The sequence below is a fragment of the Phallusia mammillata genome, chromosome 6 (genome assembly GCF_965637545.1).
Source record: "Phallusia mammillata chromosome 6, kaPhaMamm4.hap1.1, whole genome shotgun sequence".
Taxonomy (NCBI): domain Eukaryota; kingdom Metazoa; phylum Chordata; class Ascidiacea; order Phlebobranchia; family Ascidiidae; genus Phallusia; species Phallusia mammillata.
The window spans coordinates 26254557-26276396 of NC_137257.1; the positions used below are offsets into that span (position 1 = coordinate 26254557).

At 36.1% G+C, this 21840-nt stretch overlaps 5 protein-coding genes and 1 long non-coding RNA gene across 8 annotated transcripts; 4 read left to right on the forward strand and 2 right to left on the reverse strand.

Moving 5' to 3' along the window:
- Positions 1-2556: 2556 nt before the first annotated feature.
- On the forward strand, positions 2557-3340 carry LOC145233401 (2-dehydro-3-deoxy-L-rhamnonate dehydrogenase (NAD(+))-like). Its single transcript, XM_080098122.1, has one exon. It carries the CDS (start codon positions 2732-2734, stop codon positions 3293-3295), a length of 564 nt encoding a protein of 187 aa, XP_079954248.1. The 5' UTR covers positions 2557-2731; the 3' UTR covers positions 3296-3340.
- Positions 3341-5672: 2332 nt separating this feature from the next.
- LOC145234639 (uncharacterized) lies at positions 5673-8974 on the forward strand. 2 transcript variants are annotated; one of them, XM_080099352.1, is made up of 9 exons: positions 5673-5824; positions 6640-6703; positions 6870-7039; positions 7232-7292; positions 7375-7544; positions 7603-7672; positions 7967-8160; positions 8236-8311; positions 8569-8974. In XM_080099352.1, the coding sequence occupies exons 1-9, from the start codon at positions 5728-5730 to the stop codon at positions 8774-8776; spliced, it is 1110 nt and encodes a 369-aa protein (XP_079955478.1). In that variant the 5' UTR covers positions 5673-5727; the 3' UTR covers positions 8777-8974. The 2 variants fall into 2 exon arrangements, with proteins under 2 accessions (XP_079955478.1, XP_079955479.1); XM_080099353.1 differs by lacking the exon at positions 8569-8974 and having other exon boundaries at positions 8236-8315.
- Positions 8975-9054: 80 nt separating this feature from the next.
- LOC145234642 (uncharacterized) lies at positions 9055-12660 on the reverse strand. Of its 2 annotated transcripts, XR_013861310.1 has the most exons (4): positions 12482-12660; positions 12106-12215; positions 11541-11650; positions 9055-10240 (listed from the first exon to the last, which is right to left on the reverse strand). It is a non-coding gene; the product is annotated as an uncharacterized LOC145234642 (long non-coding RNA). The 2 variants fall into 2 exon arrangements; XR_013861309.1 differs by having other exon boundaries at positions 9055-11650.
- A 334-nt stretch (positions 12661-12994) lies between these two features.
- Positions 12995-14290, forward strand: LOC145234641 ((3R)-3-hydroxyacyl-CoA dehydrogenase-like). Its single transcript, XM_080099356.1, has one exon. It carries the CDS (start codon positions 13212-13214, stop codon positions 13977-13979), a length of 768 nt encoding a protein of 255 aa, XP_079955482.1. The 5' UTR covers positions 12995-13211; the 3' UTR covers positions 13980-14290.
- Positions 14291-14308: 18 nt separating this feature from the next.
- LOC145234638 (F-box only protein 3-like) lies at positions 14309-15655 on the forward strand. Its single transcript, XM_080099351.1, has one exon. The coding sequence runs from the start codon at positions 14315-14317 to the stop codon at positions 15527-15529; it is 1215 nt and encodes a 404-aa protein (XP_079955477.1). The 5' UTR covers positions 14309-14314; the 3' UTR covers positions 15530-15655.
- Positions 15656-16711: 1056 nt separating this feature from the next.
- On the reverse strand, positions 16712-20322 carry LOC145234634 (lysine-specific demethylase 2A-like). The gene is made up of 2 exons (XM_080099348.1): positions 20005-20322; positions 16712-19319 (listed from the first exon to the last, which is right to left on the reverse strand). The coding sequence occupies exons 1-2, from the start codon at positions 20231-20233 to the stop codon at positions 16918-16920; spliced, it is 2631 nt and encodes an 876-aa protein (XP_079955474.1). The 5' UTR covers positions 20234-20322; the 3' UTR covers positions 16712-16917.
- Positions 20323-21840: the final 1518 nt, after the last annotated feature.

Consider the following 21840-nt stretch of genomic DNA (forward strand, 5'->3'; position numbering starts at 1 on the left):
GTTGGCCCCTTTAAAATCAAACATGAATCTTACCGACAATTACCGATTTCCATACTTCAATCTTCAAACACCATATTGTTTTTCAATTTTACTTTTTGAGAACACCAGATCCAACATGGGAATGTCATAAACACCAAGTGCCCATATCTAATGAGCAAGAAAATGTGATTATTATTCTTTTACTTTATTGCAGTTTGTTCACATGTATTTTGATGCAATAAACATAGAAACACCTTGTAGTGGAATAAAAAACACAGGACATAAATGTGAAAATCTAATGGTTGCAATATGGCTAAAATGAGGGGAAGAAACAATGGTTAAAATAAGGCATTATAAATTAAAATTTCAAACATTTTTTCAATCTGTATTTTAGCTTAAAATGTATTGTAGCTTTTATTGTTTTTATTTAGTTTCATTTGGCCAGCAGAACCCATAGGTTCAACCACCCTCTTAAGCAACCGGTCAGACCCTGCCAGGCATGGACAAACGGCAAGTATGGGCACTTGCCCCCCCTTGGGATTTTTAAGTTTCTTAATATTAATATATTTCGCATAGCGGTATGGGGATTTTTAAATCTTGGACGCAATTTTACTGTATATATTTTATGCCTATGTGTACATAATTATCAATATATTACAGTAGGACTAATCTATCGATGTAAATATATATGTGTTTGTCAAAATTTGCCTCCCTCTGGAAAATTTTCTGCTTGTGCCCATGCTGCCAGGTATGTGCGGTTTGTTGCGATCCTATGGCAGAACACACCCAGAAAACAGATTTTACCCACCATTTAAAAAATAGGACACTTGACTCGATAGCACACTTTTTTATGTCCTTGCAGTTTACTTTAACCATTTAACAAAGGAGCTGTGATAATGACGTGACAATGCAAATAATTTTTTGACCTGACTAGACTTAAAACAAACCTTTGCAACAACAACAAAAATCAGCACATGCATACATATATTTGGAAAAAGCAATATCAATAAACATCAATCATTTACATAAATCAGGCAACTATAATTTCAGTTTAGTTGTTTGTAAATTTTAGTCATAGCTTTATGTATGTTGGTACCAATCAAAATCTTTCCAAAAAAGATAGTCTTTTTTATAATTACCACTTGGGCTAACCAGCTTACTTAAATACCATACATCAATGGCACCTTTTTAACTTATTTACATTAGTGTTTATCAAACTTTAAAACTCAAACTCTATATAACACATAAGCTCACCCGAAAGGTTTGGCAATTCATTTCTATCATGAACAACGACTTCATTTTTCATGGGTTTTTTTATTCTCAACAAGTGTTGATTATCTTCAAGAAATATGGGTCAAAAATGAAATGTAATTCCAACGTGGCCAACCATTCAGTGTAGTCAAACATAAATCTCTTGAAAAAGCAGGTTTCAAAAAAGGAGTTTTTAAATGCATAAGTTAGTATATTTTGTATTAATAATATTTGTCAATGTCAGAAGAAGAAGAAAAGGCGAGAAAACTGCTTTTGTTGTGACGCTTTTGGGCAAAAGGAGGCTGTTTTGTCGTAAAATTTGTGTTGAATGGTACCTTACTCCTATTTTACGGCAGAGACGCGACTGTTGTGCTTGCGCTGTTCGCGTCACAGGGTTAACTTAGTTTAAGGTGTCAAAAAGTTGTGTTAATGATGAGCGATTGACGTCATTTTTTGCATGACGTCATCAGAAGGTGTGATGACGTCATGTATAAAGTTTGGGCTCGCTACGATGAGTATTTCACAAAATGGCGTTTTTTAGAAGGCCTGTAAAATTTTATGATGACGTCATAGTGACGTCATTATGTGTGTGACGTATCCGGGTTATGACGTAGTTCATTATATATCAATATCGTAAGGTTACGTCATAGGGTTCGGAAGTTATTGCGTTTGGTCAAGAAAGTACACCAGACCCTAAAATTCTTGCCAAAAACGCTACATATTCTGTTGTGATGTCACTTTTTTCTGCTGAATACTAATTTTTACTGCTAAATGATTTCAAAAAATGCTGAATCCAGTAACAAAAATGCTATATTTGCAACACTGCAAGCGCCCAGCAAAAATGAAAACGAACGACCTTGAAAAATCGCAATACTGCGGATGAACACTTTCAACCAATCAGACGACGTTCTATAACCATTCTCTTTGTCATCGAATTTAAATTGAAAATAAACGTAAAAAATAAAATTACTCAATGCAAATGTTATTCTTTCTTAATTTTACAAGTAGATTGTTTTATAAATTTAATTATAGGTTAAAAGTTATTAAAATATTTTTTTATTCATAATACCTATGTGTTTTGTGGTCGCAAAAGGTTGTTGTTTATCCGTACTTTGTCAAATCTCCTTTTTGTTTACAAATCTCTTTTTCTTGCACATGACATAACAGAAACAAATAACAACCCACATTTTACCAATTTCTGCAAGACAGAAGGTTAGTTTAATGCAACAAAAACGAGAAAACAAATTAATTTTAACGTGAAACATATGCAAAAACGAGGGATTGTGTAATAAAAAACGTGCGTTTTCGTGTCTGACTGACTGACTGTGTGTTGCATAACAGGCAATATTTATTTCGAGCGTTTCGGAAACGCGACTTACGTTAACTACTTACAGGTACAAACAAACTGATTAACTATAAAAAACAATATATTTTGTTTGATTGTTGTCCAAAAAAATTCAGATCAAAATACCACCCACGGAAAACAATTTGCAAAAAAAACATGTCAGGACTTTTAGCCAACAAGGTAGTAGTGGTCACTGGAGCTGCAAGTGGGATTGGAAAAGCAGTTTGTTTCCATTTCCTAGCAGAAGGAGCAAAAGTTTTGATGGTGGATAAAAACCAGGATTTACTATCCAAAACCTTTGACGATTTTGGACATGACCATGCAAAATCTGTTAAAATGTTTACGGGTGATGTTGCAGATGAAACTACTGCTATTGATGCGTTCAAGACTATTTCTTCACAATTTTCTGCTCCCAGTACAGTGCTAGTGAACTGTGCTGGAGGGGGAATCAGTTCACCCATTAACAAGACAACTGTAAAGGATTTTAAAACTGTCGTTGATGCAAATTTGTTGGGAGTTTTCATCTTCACTAAGCACTTCCTTCAAAACCTTGAATATGGAAGAAATCTACCATTGGTGAATGCTAGCATTGTGAATATTGCAAGTGTGGCTGGTAAAGTTGGCATGGATAGACATGCTAGTTATGCAGCAGCTAAAAGTGGTGTGATCGCTTTTACCAAGTCTACCTGCATGGAAGTTGCTAGATATGGTATCCATTGATCGAATCATCGGGTTTGAATGAAAGTCTCGCTTTTGAAGCGTTCAACAACAAATAAAAAGATAACAGTCACAAGGTTCGATATGGTTGCTTGGAAACTGTCTGTGCTTTGGTTACGGCTGTGCAATAGTCGTGCGGCGGTGGAAAAACACCTGATATTGTTTCGAGGTGAAAAAATATTATTACAAGACGAGGTATAATATAGCCACCCTGTCGTCGAGCCATGCCAGTGTTAAAACTATACAAGCGGGGAAAGACATGGTGGTAGAACACAGGCTCTGAAGCTAAATTAATAGTGTTACTCATCTTTTTCAAGAAAAGTAGGAAGATAAGTTCAAAAAATCACTAAAAAACAGTGTCAATATCGGGGTAATTAACCTAAACTTTATAACGTTTCCAATGTTTTACAGTATTACTGTAAATTTATAAATTATGCAAAAAAATAACATGGGCCAAGTACGAGCAGTTGCACTGTTAGCTGTTGTATTTGCATGTGGCGTTGTGCTCAGTGATGCTACAGTTGCATCATGTATGGTTGGAACTGGTACTTTAACTCCAACTCCATGTACGGGCAGCGATCTTTTTTGCGGAAGAACTGAAACGGGTGGAAGTAAGTAGTATCTTGTCGAGAGCTACTATTCCTTAGTTTATGTATTTTTTCGTAACAAACAACGTAACTTTTAAAGAGTCGGTCCACTAAAAGATTTAAAAAAACAGTATTAAGGTTGTCAAGTGTTAACCGTTATTTTACGTCATTTTAAGGATTCAGGATAGTTTATATTTGTACATTTTACGTGTCCTACTCCTGTTTTATTTCTCAGCTGCTGAAGGATCTTGTGTGGCTGATCTCACCACTTGTGACGCTCTCTGTGCTGGAACCGCGTAAGTTGGCACAGTCGTATTTTTCAATGCAAAAATATGATTTTCGTTAAATACGTAATCCACATCAAAATTCGAAACACATTTGTGGAAAAAGCATCCTTACAAATGTGCTAAAATTTGTGAGCTTCTTTAGGTGAAAGTATTTTATCAACAAACTTACAACTATATTAAAGTAAAATCGTTTATAAAAGTAACAAAAGCGTTTTTTGTGTGAAGTAGGCTACTTGTTACGAGTCGCCATTTTTAGGGACTGTGTATCAGCTTGCTGTAATGATGCCGACGACTGCAACAGCGATGATGTCGCTACAATGAGAGGAACAGTGACATGCGGGGTTGGAGTACATACCGGTAGCGCGTTCCCTACCCCTGCAATGGTGTGTGCTGCAAACGAGTTGTGCGGAAGAAAGGAAGTAACACCGGCTGGTGGCAGTAAGTATTAGCAGATACCCCTACAAATGCAGATGTTCATTATTACAAGAGAGTTTGTTGTTAAAAAAGTTTAAACAGCCCTTCTTGAAAAACCGCTTGTGCCCACAACACAACATTTTTCAAAGAGATAAACAATTTCGTAGAGAATCAAACAATTATAATTAAAAAAGACATTTAATTTTAATTGTTTGATCAAAATTTGAATGACCAGAAAAAAATGTAATACTTCACAGCCACAACCATCACTGGATCGTGTATAGCTGCTGCAGATTGCGAAACAATCTGCAATGGTGAAACGTAAGTCGTTTGGAGTTGTATAAAATCTTCAGTAATAACCAGAGGCAAAAACTCTAAATGCCTTAAGTGACAACCGATTGCGTATAATTTGCGTTTATTGCAAAATATTTAAATTCATAAAAACGTACCAATAAGTGCACGTTCGCAAGCATTACGAAACGTATATTGCTACAAATGAACAAGTCAAGTTGTTATTGTAGAGATGCGTGTGTATCGGCATGTTGCAACGATGCTGACACCTGCAACACTCAGACAGTGGCACAAATGAGCACTTATGTACGTTGTGGATCTGGGGCAGACGCTACTGCAGCAATGCTTACATGTGCATCAGGATCACTTTGTGGGAGAACCGAAATTACTGGTGGTAAGAAATAATTGAAACTTATTGTAACTTTAACAGTTAACTAGTGTGCACACGCCTATTATATAATTCTGGTTACAGGCGCCACCACAGGAACTTGTTCCACTCAAGCCGAGTGCGAGACTCTCTGCGGCACTACCGCGTAAGTTACAATGCCATAAGTTTAGTCTCACATTTTCACTATCTGCTTGATATCCTTGATAACATTTTTTTTAATTTTAAAAACATTAAAAAGTCGACCTTTCGGTTGATGGTAAGGTGACAGTAGTACAAGGTTTTGTTTCTCGTAAGTCAGCGACTCAACACAGCTAATTGAACTACAGTTATTAACTCCAGCAAAGAATAGAAAGCTTGCTATACAAATCTTGAGCAAATTCATGCACATCTACTTTATCCCCTCGCAGAAACTGTGTATCGGCATGTTGCAATGATGCTGACAACTGTAACACTCGGACAGTGGCACAAATGAGCAACGTAGTGCGATGTGGGATTGGGACTACTGCATCTCTGATGATGTGCGTGGCTGGATCGCTATGTGGAAGAATGGAAGTGACTGCTCCAAGTAAGTAAATGTTTCGTTTGTTTGCATTAAAACGCCGATTTCCTGTACCGAAAACAATATTTGAAGCCAAAATATTGCTTCGACCAAGACACTAACCAACTCGCAAAACATTCAAACTGGTTCCGATGTAAAGATAGACCAATTTGTCAGTAGATTCTGATCAGTTTCAGTTTTACTGTCGAACCTCATTAGCTTCGTACCCCATATTTAGAAACAAGTTTACTTGGTAAACAACCACAAGAGAATGACAATGAAACCAACTATGATATCAGAACTCTAGTCTTGTGTTTACCAAAAACTGCCACTCAATCGCTGGGTTTTACCTAACCAATTTAGTTTTTGGTGGAACAATATCCGACACGCACAAAAACAGTTGCTTTGTAGCTTCGTTGCATAAATTAAACAATGGACTGGTGCATGATTTTTACTTAATTGGAACGGTGGTCCATGGCGTGAAACAGGTTGAGAACCACCACCGTACAGTAACCCTCCCCAGCTTCATTGCGTCACAAACGTGTTGTGACGTCATAAATAGCTCGACAACTAGTGACGTGGCATTGATGGCACCTCGAAGTAACAGCAAATTTACGCATACCGTTGTAATTTACGTGTTAATGCAATGGTAATATCAACGATAATAAACTACATCGCAACAACGAACCACTTGACTTCACCAAGTTTGCCATCCCACGAAATATATGCTGAAAAATCGACGCCTACGGTTGTGAGTTCTGACCCACTAATCGGAAAGCGCTGGTTAAAACTATTTTGCACAACTTTCAAGTTAATGGGAATCAGTTTGTTTTCGCTTTAAGGTGCAGCAACAACCGGTTCATGTTCAACTCAAGCAGAATGCGACGACCTCTGTGCTGGAACCGCGTAAGTGTGAAAAAGATCATAATAAAAAACCTCATAACAAACACCGAAGGATTTGTTTTTGGGGAATTCGAAGGAACCAACAATTCATATTTTTCTTTATTTGTACAAACGGAAACTGTTTATTGTTAAAACTAACTATGTTAAGCATTATATGCACGTTTTACAGAAACTGCACAGCTGCATGCTGTAACAATGCCGATGACTGCAACAGCCGAACAGTAGCACAGATCGAAGCTGCTATTGTATGTGGAACTGGAACATGGGATGGTTCCGCATTTCCTACAGCCACCACTTGTGCCGCTAACGAACTTTGCGCAAGGACAGAAATAACAGGAGGTAAATAAATATAACTTTGATTAGCGAGTCGATATTTTCTAGACATTCTTTCATAGCAGCTGTTTGTTTAGCTGGAACTACACCTGATTAGGTAACAACCACACACAACAAATTTTTCACCAGTTCACCAGTAACATGTAACCAAACGAATAACAATGTTCTATATTGTTAAACACCAAAATTTATTTCCAGGTGCCACAGAGGGATCGTGCCAGACACAAGCTGGATGTGATTTGCTTTGCACTGGACAAACGTAAGTTCCCGTTAACATTAACAACGGGATTTTTTGAAAATAAACTTCGATTACTTTGCAATTTCCCTTGCAAATTTTACAGGAGCTGCACATCTGCATGTTGCAACGATGGAGATTTCTGCAACAGTCTTTCTGTTACAAACATAATAGATGTGGTCCGATGTGGAACAGGCATGGTAATGGATGGAACACTCACTGCAACAATGGTTTGTGCATCTATTGAACAATGTCAAAGAACCGAAACAACTTCAGGTACTATCTGTTCTCTCTCTTAATTATCACATGATTACGATTGTATTTATTATTTCAGGTAGCGATGTTGCAACTGTTGGGTCGTGTATTGCAGGATCAGCTACATGCGGAACTGGATGTACTTCTCCGTAAGTTTATTTGTGAAAACCATCTTTATATTTGCATCTTACTCTACTCCAAACTGAGACAGGTTCAGTTTAAAGAAAAATTGAAGCAGAATTTCCTAAATTAGTTTTTTTAATACTATGAAAAAAGCTTGTTAACTTCCAACTGCTGCTAAGTATGGACAACGGAAGTTAAAACAATGATGTTTATACACATACACTACTATAGTTTAATGCCATTAAACACTCCAATGGTATCAAAAGATTACAATAGTGCTATAAAAAAGTGGTACAAAGCATATTATCATATATATACAGGGATTGCGTGTCAGCTTGTTGCAACAACGCAGATGGATGTAACACTCTGTCGGTGGCAACACAAACAGCAAGACAATGTTTGACTGGAACAACCACCCAAGTTGGAAGTGCAGCAGCAACTGGAAGTTTGACTGCTACGCATTGCTCCGCTGGTGAAATGTGTGGAAGAAAACAAACCACAACCACAAGTGGAGGTAAATAAGCAACTTCTACTGAAATGATGCTTTGCAACAACAAATAGACATAAGCTTACGTTAATATATGTTTAGTATTGACCATAGTGACCACAGTTGGATCTTGCAGCACAGCAGCCGAGTGTAATGATGGAAACATGCTTTGTAATGGGTGAGTTGGTTATACAAAGCCATTGACCGCATATACCAAGATAAATTATAAAAAAAAAAAAATTTTTGGTGCAAATTAGTACAACCTTGGATTGCTAATATGTTATACAACATGATAAGTGTTAAAGAATAAATAAGTCCAGTTTCAGTGCACAATTCACACTTTGTCAAGAATGACATTGTTGATCAGTCAGTTATCAAATGTTACAATGTGTGTCATTGTTTAAGTCAAATTGTAAATAAATCACTGATTTGTAGGGTTGCGGATTGCATCGAATATTGCTGTGACACTGATGGTTGCAACTCTGCCGCTGTCACTACAACAACCACTGCATCAACTACAGCCACCACCACTGCATCAACTACAACAACAACTGTATCAACAACATCTGGTGCTGAACATGCAGCACAAATTAATATGTCGGTGATGATGTGCATTGCTGTTTTTTGTTGCTTAATGATGTAAATCATGCATTATTTAATGCATGTTATTAGTGATGATGTGATTTATATATACATACATATCTTTTATCTATCTCTTTTTTTGCACATGGATTTAAACCTATATACACTGATTTAAACCTGAAGTGTGCAAATAAAATGTGTGCGTTTTGTAGAATAAAATGTTGATGTTAAACTTTGTGCTTTGTTTCAATAAAATTATCACGTTTTACTGAATGCTTTATTCAATTATAGAGGTAAAATGAATGTTTAGTTTGGACAACAACTAACAACTCCACTGTTTGGCACTATCCCATTGTACTTCAGGTATTATTTGAACTGCCAAAAGAAAAACAATCAAGAAAGCAGAAATGCATTGTATGTAGACAAGGCAGTTTAAAAGTTGATACTATTTGCCAGTTGCCACATTTATAGTGACGGTAAAATATTTTTTGGCTCATAATACAAGTAAAACTGTTAAAACATCATACTCAACAAACTATAAGTATTACAGAATTCCAGTACTTCAGGGAGTAAGCAAAGATGCTTGATTAAAAGATAATCACAAATAAGCTAAACTACACATATAGAAATTCTGGCAAACCAAACACAAGAAATTCTTCATCTCGTTTTGACTTAAAAAAGTTCTTACCTTCTTGTAAAAATTTTATTTCAATAAAAAGATATATCTTAACTAACATTAGCTTTGAAAAACACTGTGTACTATTGTATTGTCCCTAACAACTGAAAACAATTGGAACCAAACAATTAAATCTTACCCTCAAACCAGTTTAGTAACAGATTCTCCATGCAATATTTTAATTATTTGTTCTATTTGTATTTAAGTTTAGCACAAACTTTTTCGTCAAACATGTGCTTTTTTTCTTTTATTTTTTAAGTAGTTTTTTTAAATGTTCATTAAAACAAAACAACTTGACAAAAACATTATGAAAATAGATTTAGACAGTATGTTAAAAATTAAATTACATCACACTTTTTTATTGAGACCCTGTGGTAAATTCAACTTACCAAACTGATATTTTCAAAATATTGAAAAATACTTTAAATTACAACATCGTCATCTAATTAAAATGTAAAACAAAAAATTGAATTTTCTTTTAAATGAATAAACCAGTCATCAAAGTATCTCTTTAAACAAAGCGAAATAAACTGAACTCAACCATACTCGAAAACTTCTTTCTAACTAATTTCATACAAAAATATCTAAAAACTGCTGAAGAAAACATACAGATATCCATAACTAAATTACCTTATTCATCAGGAAATAAAGTTTTTACTTTTTGTTTCTTTCTTCATCCCGCTTTTATTTTTACAAACACCTAAACCAGGGGTGGCCAACCCGCGGCTCGCCGCATGCGGCTCTTCGCCTGGTTTTATGCGGCTCTTCGCCTGGTTTTATGCGGCTCTTAAGTTGTTGTCGAAGTTTGGGGCCATTGTGTATATTTGGGTTAGTAGGCTATGTGGCGATCTGGTATAAAAATCGTTAAATTTAAAGTAAAGCTTCAACAATTTTGCTTTTGAACACACTTATTATTGGTATGGCCACAAACCTTACCTTAAAACTGCAACTGTATGTGGCAAATGGCTTGATTATGATGGCATATATTCAATTGTGAACAATGAATGGTTGCTCATTGTTGCGTACAATGCGAATGAGACACAAAGCAACAGCAATATTTGCAACAAATGTGTTCCAAAGTACATATTGCTTCAATCCGTTTTTTCGGGTTATGACGAACGTTATATTTTATCGGCAGTTTGTCTTGGGTTTGAATTGAACGGTTGTTGGTGGTGAATGCATTAAATGACGTCGCAATGAATTAGTTTTGCCACTTTGCACCTGGCGCACATGCGCGTTAGGTGTTTAGGGCGCGTGCGCGTTAGATGAAAACACCACGAGTTTTTTCAGCAGGGAAAATCTTTTAAATGCACAATTTTTGTCAAGTTAGCCTTCAAATTGGCAGTGAAAAAAGATTTTAGCAATTCACCAGAAATGAATCTCACCGCACGTTATTTATAGCAGGGGTCGGCAACCTTTTTTGCACTGCGGACCGTTTTTGAAAGTGAAATTTTATCGCGGACCGGTCTTCAAAAAACTACAAATATTTAGCAATAAAAACGCTTATCATCTCCGGGATAAATAGACAAAATGTTTTAAAGCATTTAACCTGAAAAATTATACGGACTGGTAACGAACTCCTCGCGGACCGGTACCGGGCCGCGGACCGGCGGTTGCCGACCACTGATTTATAGAATGAGAAAAGAAAGGGGATTTTAATTCATATGTTTTTGTTTGATGGATTCGTTGAAATAAGGGTTTTGTGTGAGATACAGTGTTTGCACTGACCATTTATTGTTGAAAATGACTGGCCCGTGGTCTGTACAAGTCAAATATGTCGTTATTATGTTGGTATGCGACATTTAGAATAGATCTGGCTAAGCACAGGTCTCTGTGTGTGAGGAAGGGACAAGGAATTGAACATATCTGCTTATGCGTATAGTGTGGCTCTTTGTGGTAACACAATAAAAAATATGGCTCTTAGGCTTTGACCGGTTGGCCACCCCTGACCTAAACAATGATCGAATTTCAGCAAAGTTAAAACTACCAAACTGATTTTTTTAAAACATTGATAAAAAACTTTAAATTACCACATCATCTAATATACAACCTAATCAAAATGTGCATGCTATTTTTTTAAATAAATCAAAGAATCCCTGTAAACAAATATGTTAAGAAAAAAACATACAGATATCCATAATTAAATTACCTTATTTATCAGGTAAGTTTCATTATTAATCCCACTTTATTTTCTGCAAAAATCAGAAGAATGATGCATTTCAACAGAGCCAAGGGTCCAGTCAGCAGGAAAACGACATTCTAAAATTGACTCCGAAATAATCAACAGGTTTTTTTTCAATAATATACGTACCATATGTGTGTATTTATTTTTAAATTAACATTTTGCATTAAACATCCGTCAGAAAATGAGTTTAGAAACTGCGTTAAAATTTAATGTTATGTGCATTCACAACACAAATTGTAGGCAACAATACTTTATTTCTTTTAAATTGTAGTTTATATTCTTAGTCTTTTAAGCCAAGTAAAAAACTGTTTTAACTTTTTTAAAAACTTCAACTTCCATAAAATATTAACTGAACATTATTATCTCTTCAAACTGGTCTATATTTACCGATTTCTTTCGTTAAATATATTATTATTATTATGAACAGTGGCAATCAGACTTTTTATAAACCACCATACATGAAACATACCTTTACCATGAAAAATATGACATTTATATGGCCTGTTTAAATCAAACAAACATAGCTTACAAATAATACTACATTCCATGATTCATTGGTTCTTTGTTTTTATTCTTCATCAAGTTTCTATTCTTCGAAGAAAACTAGAAATATGGTCACACTGTGCCGCAGCTTGCAACCTAACATTTAATAAGCATGAAAGAAAGTTTCAGAAGGATATCAACAAACTCTGCCACTGAGATGGCGTTCTAGAATCAGCCATACCAGGACTAAATTTACAATACTTCGTCAAGACAGCTGTTGAATATTTAAAAACATCCACAATCCCACATTCATTTCACCTACAATATCTAACATTGTCATCCCATTACCAAAAGCAGCACATCCAATTTTACATCGAAATATTCAACCATTTAAAAGTCGAAACCTCAACACACACGCTTACCGCAAAATATCGACTTTCCCATTCCAACAAGTTTTTTTTTTGTTTCTTAGTTTCAGTTTGATACTCAAAATAAGTTTTTTAATTTTTTTAACGATGAAATTCCAAGCTATCAACGCCAGCGGTCATGAAAACGACCTTCACAATGTTGACAACCGAACTCAGTCAATCAGACGACGTTCTAAAAGTCGCCAACTTCAAATTAAAAGAAAATTAAATATAGTTAAAAGTTAAAACTAAACAAACACAAACGTCATTCTGTCCTAAGATTAAAACAGGATTGTTTTTTTTACCTTACCTTAATCAAAGATTAGAAAAGAGCTAAAAGCTTACAATAAAATAACAATGTTTTGTGGTCGCAAAAGGTTGTTGTTTATCGGCACCTTGTCAATTTTACTTTTTGTTTACAAATCTCTTTTTCTTGCACATGGCATAACTAAGAAACAAGTAACAACTAACAACATACATTTTAGCAACTTCTGCAAGGCAGGAGGTTTTTCTAATGCAAAAAAACGAAAAAAACAAATTAATTTTAACGTGAAACATATGCAAAAACAGGGATTGTGTAAAAAAACACGTGCGTTTTGGTGTGTGACTGTGTGTTGCATAACAGGCAATATTTATTTTGGGCGTTTCGGAAACGCGACTAACGTTAACTACTTACAGGTACAAACAAAACTGATTAACTATAACAAACTTCCCAGTACTAACAGAAAACAATTCGCAAAAAAACATGTCAGGACTTTTAGCCAACAAGGTAGCAGTGGTCACTGGAGCTGCAAGTGGGATTGGAAAAGCAGTTTGTTCCCGTTTCCTAGCAGAAGGAGCAAAAGTTTTGATGGTGGATAAAAACCAGGATTTACTATCTAAAACCTTTGATGATTTTGGACATGACCATGCAAATTCCGTTAAAATGTTTATGGGTAATGTTGCAGATGAAACCACTGCTATTGATGCATTTAAGACAACTTCTTCCCAATTTTCTGCTCCCAGTACAGTGCTAGTGAACTGTGCTGGTGGAGGAATTAGTTCACCCATTAACAAGACAACTGTCCAGGATTTTAAAACTGTTGTTGATGGAAATTTGTTGGGAGTTTTTATCTTTACTAAGCACTTTCTTCAAAACCTTGAATATGGAAGAAATCTACCATTGGTGAATGCTAGCATTGTAAATATTGCAAGCATGGCTGGTAAAGTGGGAATGGATAGACATGCTAGTTATGCAGCAGCTAAAAGTGGTGTAATTGCTTTTACCAAGTCTACCTGTATGGAAGTTGCTAGATATGGTATCCGGTGTAATGCAATTCTGCCAGGGTTTGTTGAAACTCCTATTTTGGACAAAATAAGTGAGTCTTACCTGGCCGCGAGTGTCCAAATGAATCCACTTAAACGATTGGGCAAACCACATGAAGTTGCAAATTCTTGTCTGTTTTTAGCTTCAGACGAAAGTTCGTATGTGAATGGAGCAGCATTGGAAGTCTCTGGGGGACTAATGGCATAGTGTGTAAAATGAGGTGCAATAATTATCAGTACCTCACAGTAAGATATGCAATTGTTTTGTATTAATTATGATTCCTACCTGCTTCTTTGTTGTATTTGCTAAGTGACAAGTTTGTGTATTAACATACCTCTTTTTGAAATGTTATTTAAGAATGCACATGAGACCCATTGAATGTCTTTACATTTACATGTTATCAGAAGCAATATGCAAAATGTAATTTACTGTTTAAAGACGTTTAATTGTATCTAAATGTAGGTTAATAATGTGACTTGTTGCAGTTAATATGTAATAATTTTAATTTTTTAGGAAAATGACTAGTTAACAAAGTACTTAAAATGGAAAGAGATAGGGATATTAGTAATTTACCTGATTTTGCATATCATGAAGTTTTCAAATACCTTGACTACAAAGACATCAGAAGTGCAAGCCTAGCCTGCAAACATTGGAATGCAATATCCTCCGAAGATATAATCTGGAAACCGTTGTGCAAATTCTATTGGCTGTTGGAAACCATTCCTGACAATTGTGTGACATGGAAAGATGCCTTTACACTATTTGAGCAAAAATACAGTGACTATATAAATGAATACAGGCATATTAAGGGAGCATGGTCAAAAATTGAAAAGTGGTATGAAAACAATTGCCCTGAAGTTCTTCACAACTTGCAAGATGGGATTGATGAGTCTACCCTTGAAGAATTTGAGAAAGAAAACGGTGTATTTCTGCCAAAAGATTTAAAGCTTTCATTTTTGTTACACAATGGACAATCCGGTGAGGCTGAAATCGGAATTCTTGGAAGTTTGTTTGAACAGTCATCATTTACAGCTGGAAACATGATTTCGAACTTTCTATGTTCGTTTGAGACATCCCAGGAGAATTATGATAACAGTCGGAAAATGTTGCTGTTAAATGTGTCACCAGATCCTGAAGTTTTAGTGTCTCCTGCCAAATTTTTCCTGTTTTATCAGAAACTTTCTGAGGCTGACCAGGAAGAAAATACGAGCGACATTGTAGCATGTTCAAGATATGTCACTGGAGAAAATTATGTTGCTTCTGAATCATACACACAGTGGCTGTGGGAATTTGCTGAGAAACTGGCAAGCGGCAGTTTTGCTACCATAAATGGGCAAGTAGCACTTTATGATAGCACTACAGAAGTAAAAGCTGTCACAGAAAATATCACAGTAACAGTAAGATGGGCTTTTGTGCCGGGATGGAACCAAAACCAGGCACGATTTGAATACTTTATCCAAATGGAAATGGATGAAACGGCAACTGAGCATGAGGCATGTAAACTAGAAAGTCGTTATTGGATTATTCGTGATGATGACACTAAACATCATGAAACAGTTTCTGGCAATGGTGTTGTGGGAGCATACCCAACTATGAAACCAGGAGCAAAATTCTATTGGCAAAGTAGCACCTGGTTTCAAAACAAAGGATGCATGGGAGGTCACTTTGTTATGCACAGACTACGCAACCCTGGGTTCAAAATAAATGTAGCCTGTCCAAACTTTTACATGGTGTCTCCTTGGAAGAAACTAAATTGAAACTCTGTTCTTTGTGTACAAATTGTAATTGTATTTTGGTGTGTTTGTAATTTGCATGGTTCACTACAACTAACACATTTTTGTGCAATATCTTTACAGTTTTTTGTGTAAATAAACAAACTAACATTTACAAGCAATGTCTGTGTAAATATCTGCCTACGTGATTATTAGATAGCAACATTTGTGTAGGTTAGTATGTTTTGGTCTGGCTGTAATAGACAGAATTGGAACTTGGAAGTAATGAGAAAAAAATCTATTTTGTACACATATACGGCAAGTGACCCCTTACATCCCTATGACACATTTGTCTCATGTACTTCTGAAATTTGATGTACAGTAAAACAAAAAAAACTAGTTTCTGTTTTGTTTGTGCTATTTTCTCAAATCTCAGCTATTACCATCAGAAAAACCATTATATCAAACAAACTAAAATTAAACCACAATTTGCAGGCATTAGGACATGTTTAATTGTACCAAATGTGAAAATTCAACATAATAAGTTAACCTTGTATACCAAACAGTGAAAAGTCAGGTGACATAAACGCAGTTTTCATTCCTCCTTCGCTGCAAGTTCGTCAACAATTTTTGCATATTGGCTTTTAGCTTCATCTTTACTCATAGACCCAAGAGAACTCCATGCCTTCCATTTTGCTTGTCCCACGAAATTAAAAGCTCCTGGCTTGTCAGTTGTGTTTTCACCGATTGTGGCTTGCTTAAAAAGTGCGTACATCTGTAATTTAACGTCATTTCCAGGATCTTCTTTTAACGTGTTTAATTTTTCTTTTGCAGCTGCAAAATCAGTGTCCACGTCTGTAGACATTAATCGCACATTACCCCGCATAAGTATGGCATTCTGCCGTTGAATCGTTCGCCAAACGTTACTAAAAAGAAATCTGGTTTGTTTTGCCATATTTGTTTCTCACGGTCATTTAAAGAAAACTGCAATGTCCTAACTTATGGGAATTCCCCCTGGTTGTTGTTGCTGTTACGACCGCCACCTAACGGACAAATTTTCTTAAATTCCTTGTCACTTTTAGCAACGCTCGTAAGTATTATAAAAACAGTTTTGTCCTTGCAACCTAATCAATGAAAAAAATCAGTCTCTTCCACCTAAGATTTGAAACGTGCATCTTTTCCATAGTACACTGTCTCAATTGTCTCATAAATACTACACACAAAATATTTGAAACAAAAAATGTACTTTTTACAACAGGAAAAGAAGTGAACAAAAATCAGCAAACTTCAAATGAAGGCAGAAATACTACGCATAGCTCCGTGAATAATTTTGTTTTACAGCGATGCATGCTTTTAATTATTTTTGGGTAAATACACATTGAGGATAATTTGCACAGCTACAAAAACATTTTCTGTAACTACATTTTAACGACTTACACACCAACTATTACAAACAAATCAAATATTTCCAAGTTAAGTTTTGATCTAGCAACAAAAGCACTACAAGCTTCAGTGCTAATTTCTTCACAGCCTCTTAGATCAATTTCAGTGATCTCAAGCATTTTTGTTGTTGTGTCCAGAGCAGTATCAGTTAGTTTGGCACAGTGTTGTGCTACAACTGTTGTCAACATGTACTGGCCAGAACAGCTTGGATTCAGGATGGTCTGAAAACCCTCATCAGTTATAGGACAGAAACTGACATTGAGTGACTTTAAATGAGGTAGAGTGTTAGTTATCAACTTTACACCTAGGTCTGTGATATCTGTCCCAGTCAGGTTGAGATCCTTGCAGAATCGAAGTCGAGTATGAGTCATTTTTTGACCAGGACGGGCATCAGAGGGAGTTGATAAGAGTTGTTTCAAATGTGAATCTGTAAATCCGGATGTCCATGACAAATCAAGCAGTCGCAGAGGAGGGCAAGCTGCTGTTCCAAGTGCAGCTACTGAAGCCCATGAGCATCTTACCAAGTAAAGCTCTCTCAAAGCAGGGGACCTCTCAATTAACCACAGCAGCTGTTTGTATCTTAAGTTTGTTTGTGAAAGATTTAGTGATGTCGGGGCCCTACGTACCAGGGTTTGCAACATACTGCTGCTGATCGTAGCATCTGTCAGGTCTATTTTGGACCAAAGTGATGGTGCTCCACACCATCGCAGGAAATCTTTGCAAACCAACATACAGTTCACCAGTTCCTGATGAGACAAGTATTTAACTACTTGCTGCCATGCTTTTGCATTTGGAAAATCATCTGACTCAGCTGCAGGCTCTGCAGGTCTGATAGCATATCTACTTAGTTCATTGGCAGGAACCCTTGTCACAAATACCCGAGGAACAATTGGTCTTGGTGGAGGCGATTCTTCTTCGGGAAAAATTTCAGGTTCAACTTTAGTAACTTTCACAGTAACATCGCTCTCGTTGGAGCCAGCTCTTTTCCTTCCCCTTTTCCCGGGCTTGGGAGCTGGTGATTCCACAACAGGTGGGGTAGGAACTGTCGGTGACTCAATAATGGAGTCATCCTTTACTGTTGATGGCAGAATTGGATTGAGACATCGTCGCATAATGCATGTTTGCTTCATTGTACCAGGCCCACCATGTTTTCTCATATCTTTGCAGAATGCACACTCCATACAGTCATCACGTAGGCATGCCTCGCACTGTTTACATCTAACCCGACGCACTCGGCCAGTTCCACTGGGTTTTTTGTATGCTGGAGTTGAATTGTATGGTTTTGGCTTTCTAATAGCTTTGGCTGCATCAGGTCGGTGAACAGCTGGCCAAAAGGCTTTTGCTTTGCCAGTGATTGCCAACTCATGGTCATCTCCAGAATGATTGTAGAGTAACTTCTTTGCTGCTTCCAGCAATTCTTCTGCTCCAATTATACCCTCTGGGACATTTTGTTTGTTTTTTGGTATATACTCCAAAGTTTCAATCATTTTCTGTAGTCCCTTGTACTCAAATGGTGTAAGATGAACATACTCTTTGTTTTCCTTTTCCTCTGTATTAACTTTGCTGTTGCCCAGGTTTTTGCTTTGATACTCTTCAGTTAAGTAATTGTTTCCAGTGAAGCAATGCACATATCTCTCCAAGGCATACCAGAGAACCTCGGAAAAGAAGGGGAATCGAAAGCGATTTGGCACATGAAGTCTCTCCTCCACTTGTGCAATCCTCAACTGCATTGGAATATTAAAAGAATGCAAAAAGTTGCCTCCAAATACAATAGAATCCAGTGGAGTGTGAACTGCATGAATCCAGCCACTCGGAATTATTAAGGAATTGCCTGCTTTCAATTCAATCCTTTGACAGGTTGAAACCATGTCACCGAAAAATATGTCACCTTGACTTCCTGACATCGTCCAACGCTCGTATAAACTCAGGTTTTCATTGGTTGGCTCAATTAACCAAAACACTTTTCCGCCTTTAAGTATGTGATACCAGACTGAAGTGCCACCAAAGTCAATATGAAAATCTGTATAGCATCCAGCCACGGACATAAGGCAATACTTCTGCACTTTTGGATATTTCATGTGTACCAGTTTGTTTGTCTGTTCAATTTGGTTCAGTTTCAGGTGCTGTGGCCAAACCAAGTCAATCCAGTCTAGACAATCAATTAACTTGGGTCTTTGAACCAAAGATTCCAAACGAGATTGTGAAAATTCCAGGGATATTACATTGTAAATGTGTCTTCTATCTTTGCCTTCAAAGTATTGCTCAAAATCTCTCATGGACATTTCAAGCGCTCTTTGAGTTTTACATTCCATAACATCGACCATCCGACGACTTCCCACCATAGCACGGACATTGGAAACACTGAAATTTGAACTGTCTGGAACCGTGAGACCTAAAAACAAACATTGCAAGGATGCTTAACTTTTGTCTAGTACATACACAAACACAACATACTACAATGTTACAATTTTTACCCACTAAAATTATTTAAAAAATTGCAACTTGTTGCCAAAACATTTACATTTACTTTAAACAACATATTTCAAAAAATAAAACCAAAAAATTTGCATTTCAAGAAATTGTCTATTTGCATCATATTTAAAAAAAAAACATGAAAAAATGTAAATGACATAAATAACAGTAATAATATCTAACAAATGTAACATACACAATTACACTTAATATCCAAAACAGCATGCAATGACGTTGCACGTTTATTTAGGAGAAATGACTGCTGGCAAATATTCAAAATGGCTGGCCGTATGTGTTTGGCTCAAATGTATATTAATCAACAACCTAAAATAGTCATTTAATCCACATTAAAAATAACACTAGTTTGCAATGTATAAAACGAACAAAAGCGTGTTGTTTTGTAAAACCGTTTCAAGTTTATGCCGACCCGTAAGCAGTAGCCATATGTGTACAAGCAGCTATCAGCAGTTTACCAAATTTTAAATTCCAAACTACGGTTAGTACGCATCGTTATAATAAGCCACCTAAGGCGAATCAAATATACTTTTTATTAATAAAACTAGTTTTATTACTTATAATTAATTGAATTTAAGAAATAAACTTACCCAAACCATCTTTGTTTTTGATACGAATTGGGTGCGTCAAGCCCACTCTCTGTATGCGCTCGAATGTAACGTCGCTTCCTTCCAAGTCCAGAAGCAGGTCGGCATTATATTTGATGCTGTTTAACTTATCTTGCACATCATAAGTGCGTTTTCCATCAATTTCATCAAGTACAGCATCGTCGTCATCATATACAGGAACCGATTTATGTCTTAAATACCGATCACCCATGGTATACTTGTTACATAATCATTACAGGCCTACAAAAGTTAAAGGCGTTGATCACAAAATCACCCTAAAAACATGTTGTTTGTTTTTTAGGTTGTTATTTTGATGAACTTTTATGCATTGATGTAAACTTACATAAATAACGCTTAAAATGTTCACACCAAAGCCACGACTTAGGTACATAAAGCGCGTTTGCACTACATTGACTTGTAGACATGTTTTGCAACGCGTGTTAAATGGGCTTTCCAAACTACATGGGGCAACAAAAAAACGTTTTAGTTAGTAAAACAAAAGTATTAGCGTCTAGCATTAACAAAACTGTAACCGAAATTCCGTAGAGTAGTTTGTTAAACCGACAATTTCCGAAAAATCTTATGTCAGTTTGGCAAAGTCGTACCGAAATGTATGATTCGGGCAGTTGTCAAAGCGAAAATTTTGCGTTTTCTGTTTGCAAACGGAATTATTATTCATACAATTAGCTGTAAAAGTTTGTTAAAAGTATAAACTTCCACAATATTTGCAAAATTTATTTCAGGCTGTTGGCAAACATTTTTTATTAGCGTTGTTTCAACGCATCTTTACCATTTTCAGAAAAGCTGTTTCGGCAAAATTATTTTGTTTTCAGCAAAGTAACAGCTTTATTTGGTTATTTTTATTAATGTCCAGTAAATTTTTAATTGTTTGTATTAAAAGCTTTATTTGCAAGTGCACGAAAAGTAGTTTTTCACTCGAACATTTTTCATATTAATAGCATATCTGGTTAGTTGATAAGATTCGAATCATTTTTAAAATACTCTAAACTTATTACATTGGATTGAAACGATCTAATAGTGATCCCAAATTAATGTTTGCTTATATATTTTACGACTTTGGCCGAAATTAGTTGCCATTTCGGCGTTTAAATATATATTTTGTTCATTACTCCACGCCGCATTTACCATTAAAGGTTGGTTTAGTTGACCGTTGGTTATATGTTTGGCGCATCAAACATATTTTTATCCACTCAATCTTAAATGAGTTTTTTGCATTGTCGTATATCAAGGGCGATTTTAACCGAAATTTGCAGTTACGCTATTTCCAAAATGTCGGACAAGGAGAAAAGAATCAGCGCAAGCGATCACCTTTGTCGCTTTGTTTGTTCTCACATTGGTTCGTGCAAACAAGCGTGCGAAATTTTTTAGTCTTTGTATGTGGATTTGTGGACAAACAAAGTCATTGGTGTAATCATTAAACAAAAATCTATTAGAAACTTTACTACATCTAAAAACTGATAACATTAATCCAAAATTGTTGTTGAACTGATCGTTTTTCGGCTTAAATTTGATCTATGACAAACACTGTACAAGTCAGCAGGTTACAAATCTTGAAAAACTTTAGCCACACCCTAACGACAAAACCCAAAACAGTCAAAAGTAAAAACGCTCAAAGCTAGTCAAAGCAATTCTTCTTTTTCTTTTGCGGCAACCTACTTTAAAATCCCCACTTGCCGCTTTTCACACACTTTTAAATGTTGAAACCGTTGGCAAAAAATTGCTTTAACCAGTGGTGAGATTCAAATTTTTTGTCAGCCGGCTCTACCACAAAAGTCATATTTTTTAGCCGGTTCTGCT

Excerpts from the sequence above, each read along its gene's own strand:
- LOC145233401 (XM_080098122.1), top strand. The coding sequence starts at position 2,732 with ATGTCAGGACTTTTAGCCAACAAGGTAGTAGTGGTCACTGGAGCTGCA.
- LOC145234639 (XM_080099352.1), top strand. The coding sequence starts at position 5,728 with ATGAGCAACGTAGTGCGATGTGGGATTGGGACTACTGCATCTCTGATG. Across the intron at positions 5,825-6,639 it reads AATGGAAGTGACTGCTCCAA|GTGCAGCAACAACCGGTTCA; the intron begins GTAAGTAAATGT and ends TTTCGCTTTAAG. Across the intron at positions 7,293-7,374 it reads TTGCTTTGCACTGGACAAAC|GAGCTGCACATCTGCATGTT; the intron begins GTAAGTTCCCGT and ends CAAATTTTACAG.
- LOC145234641 (XM_080099356.1), top strand. The coding sequence starts at position 13,212 with ATGTCAGGACTTTTAGCCAACAAGGTAGCAGTGGTCACTGGAGCTGCA.
- LOC145234638 (XM_080099351.1), top strand. The coding sequence starts at position 14,315 with ATGGAAAGAGATAGGGATATTAGTAATTTACCTGATTTTGCATATCAT.
- LOC145234634 (XM_080099348.1), bottom strand. The coding sequence starts at position 20,233 with ATGGGTGATCGGTATTTAAGACATAAATCGGTTCCTGTATATGATGAC. Across the intron at positions 19,320-20,004 it reads CAAAAACAAAGATGGTTTGG|GTCTCACGGTTCCAGACAGT; the intron begins GTAAGTTTATTT and ends GTTTGTTTTTAG.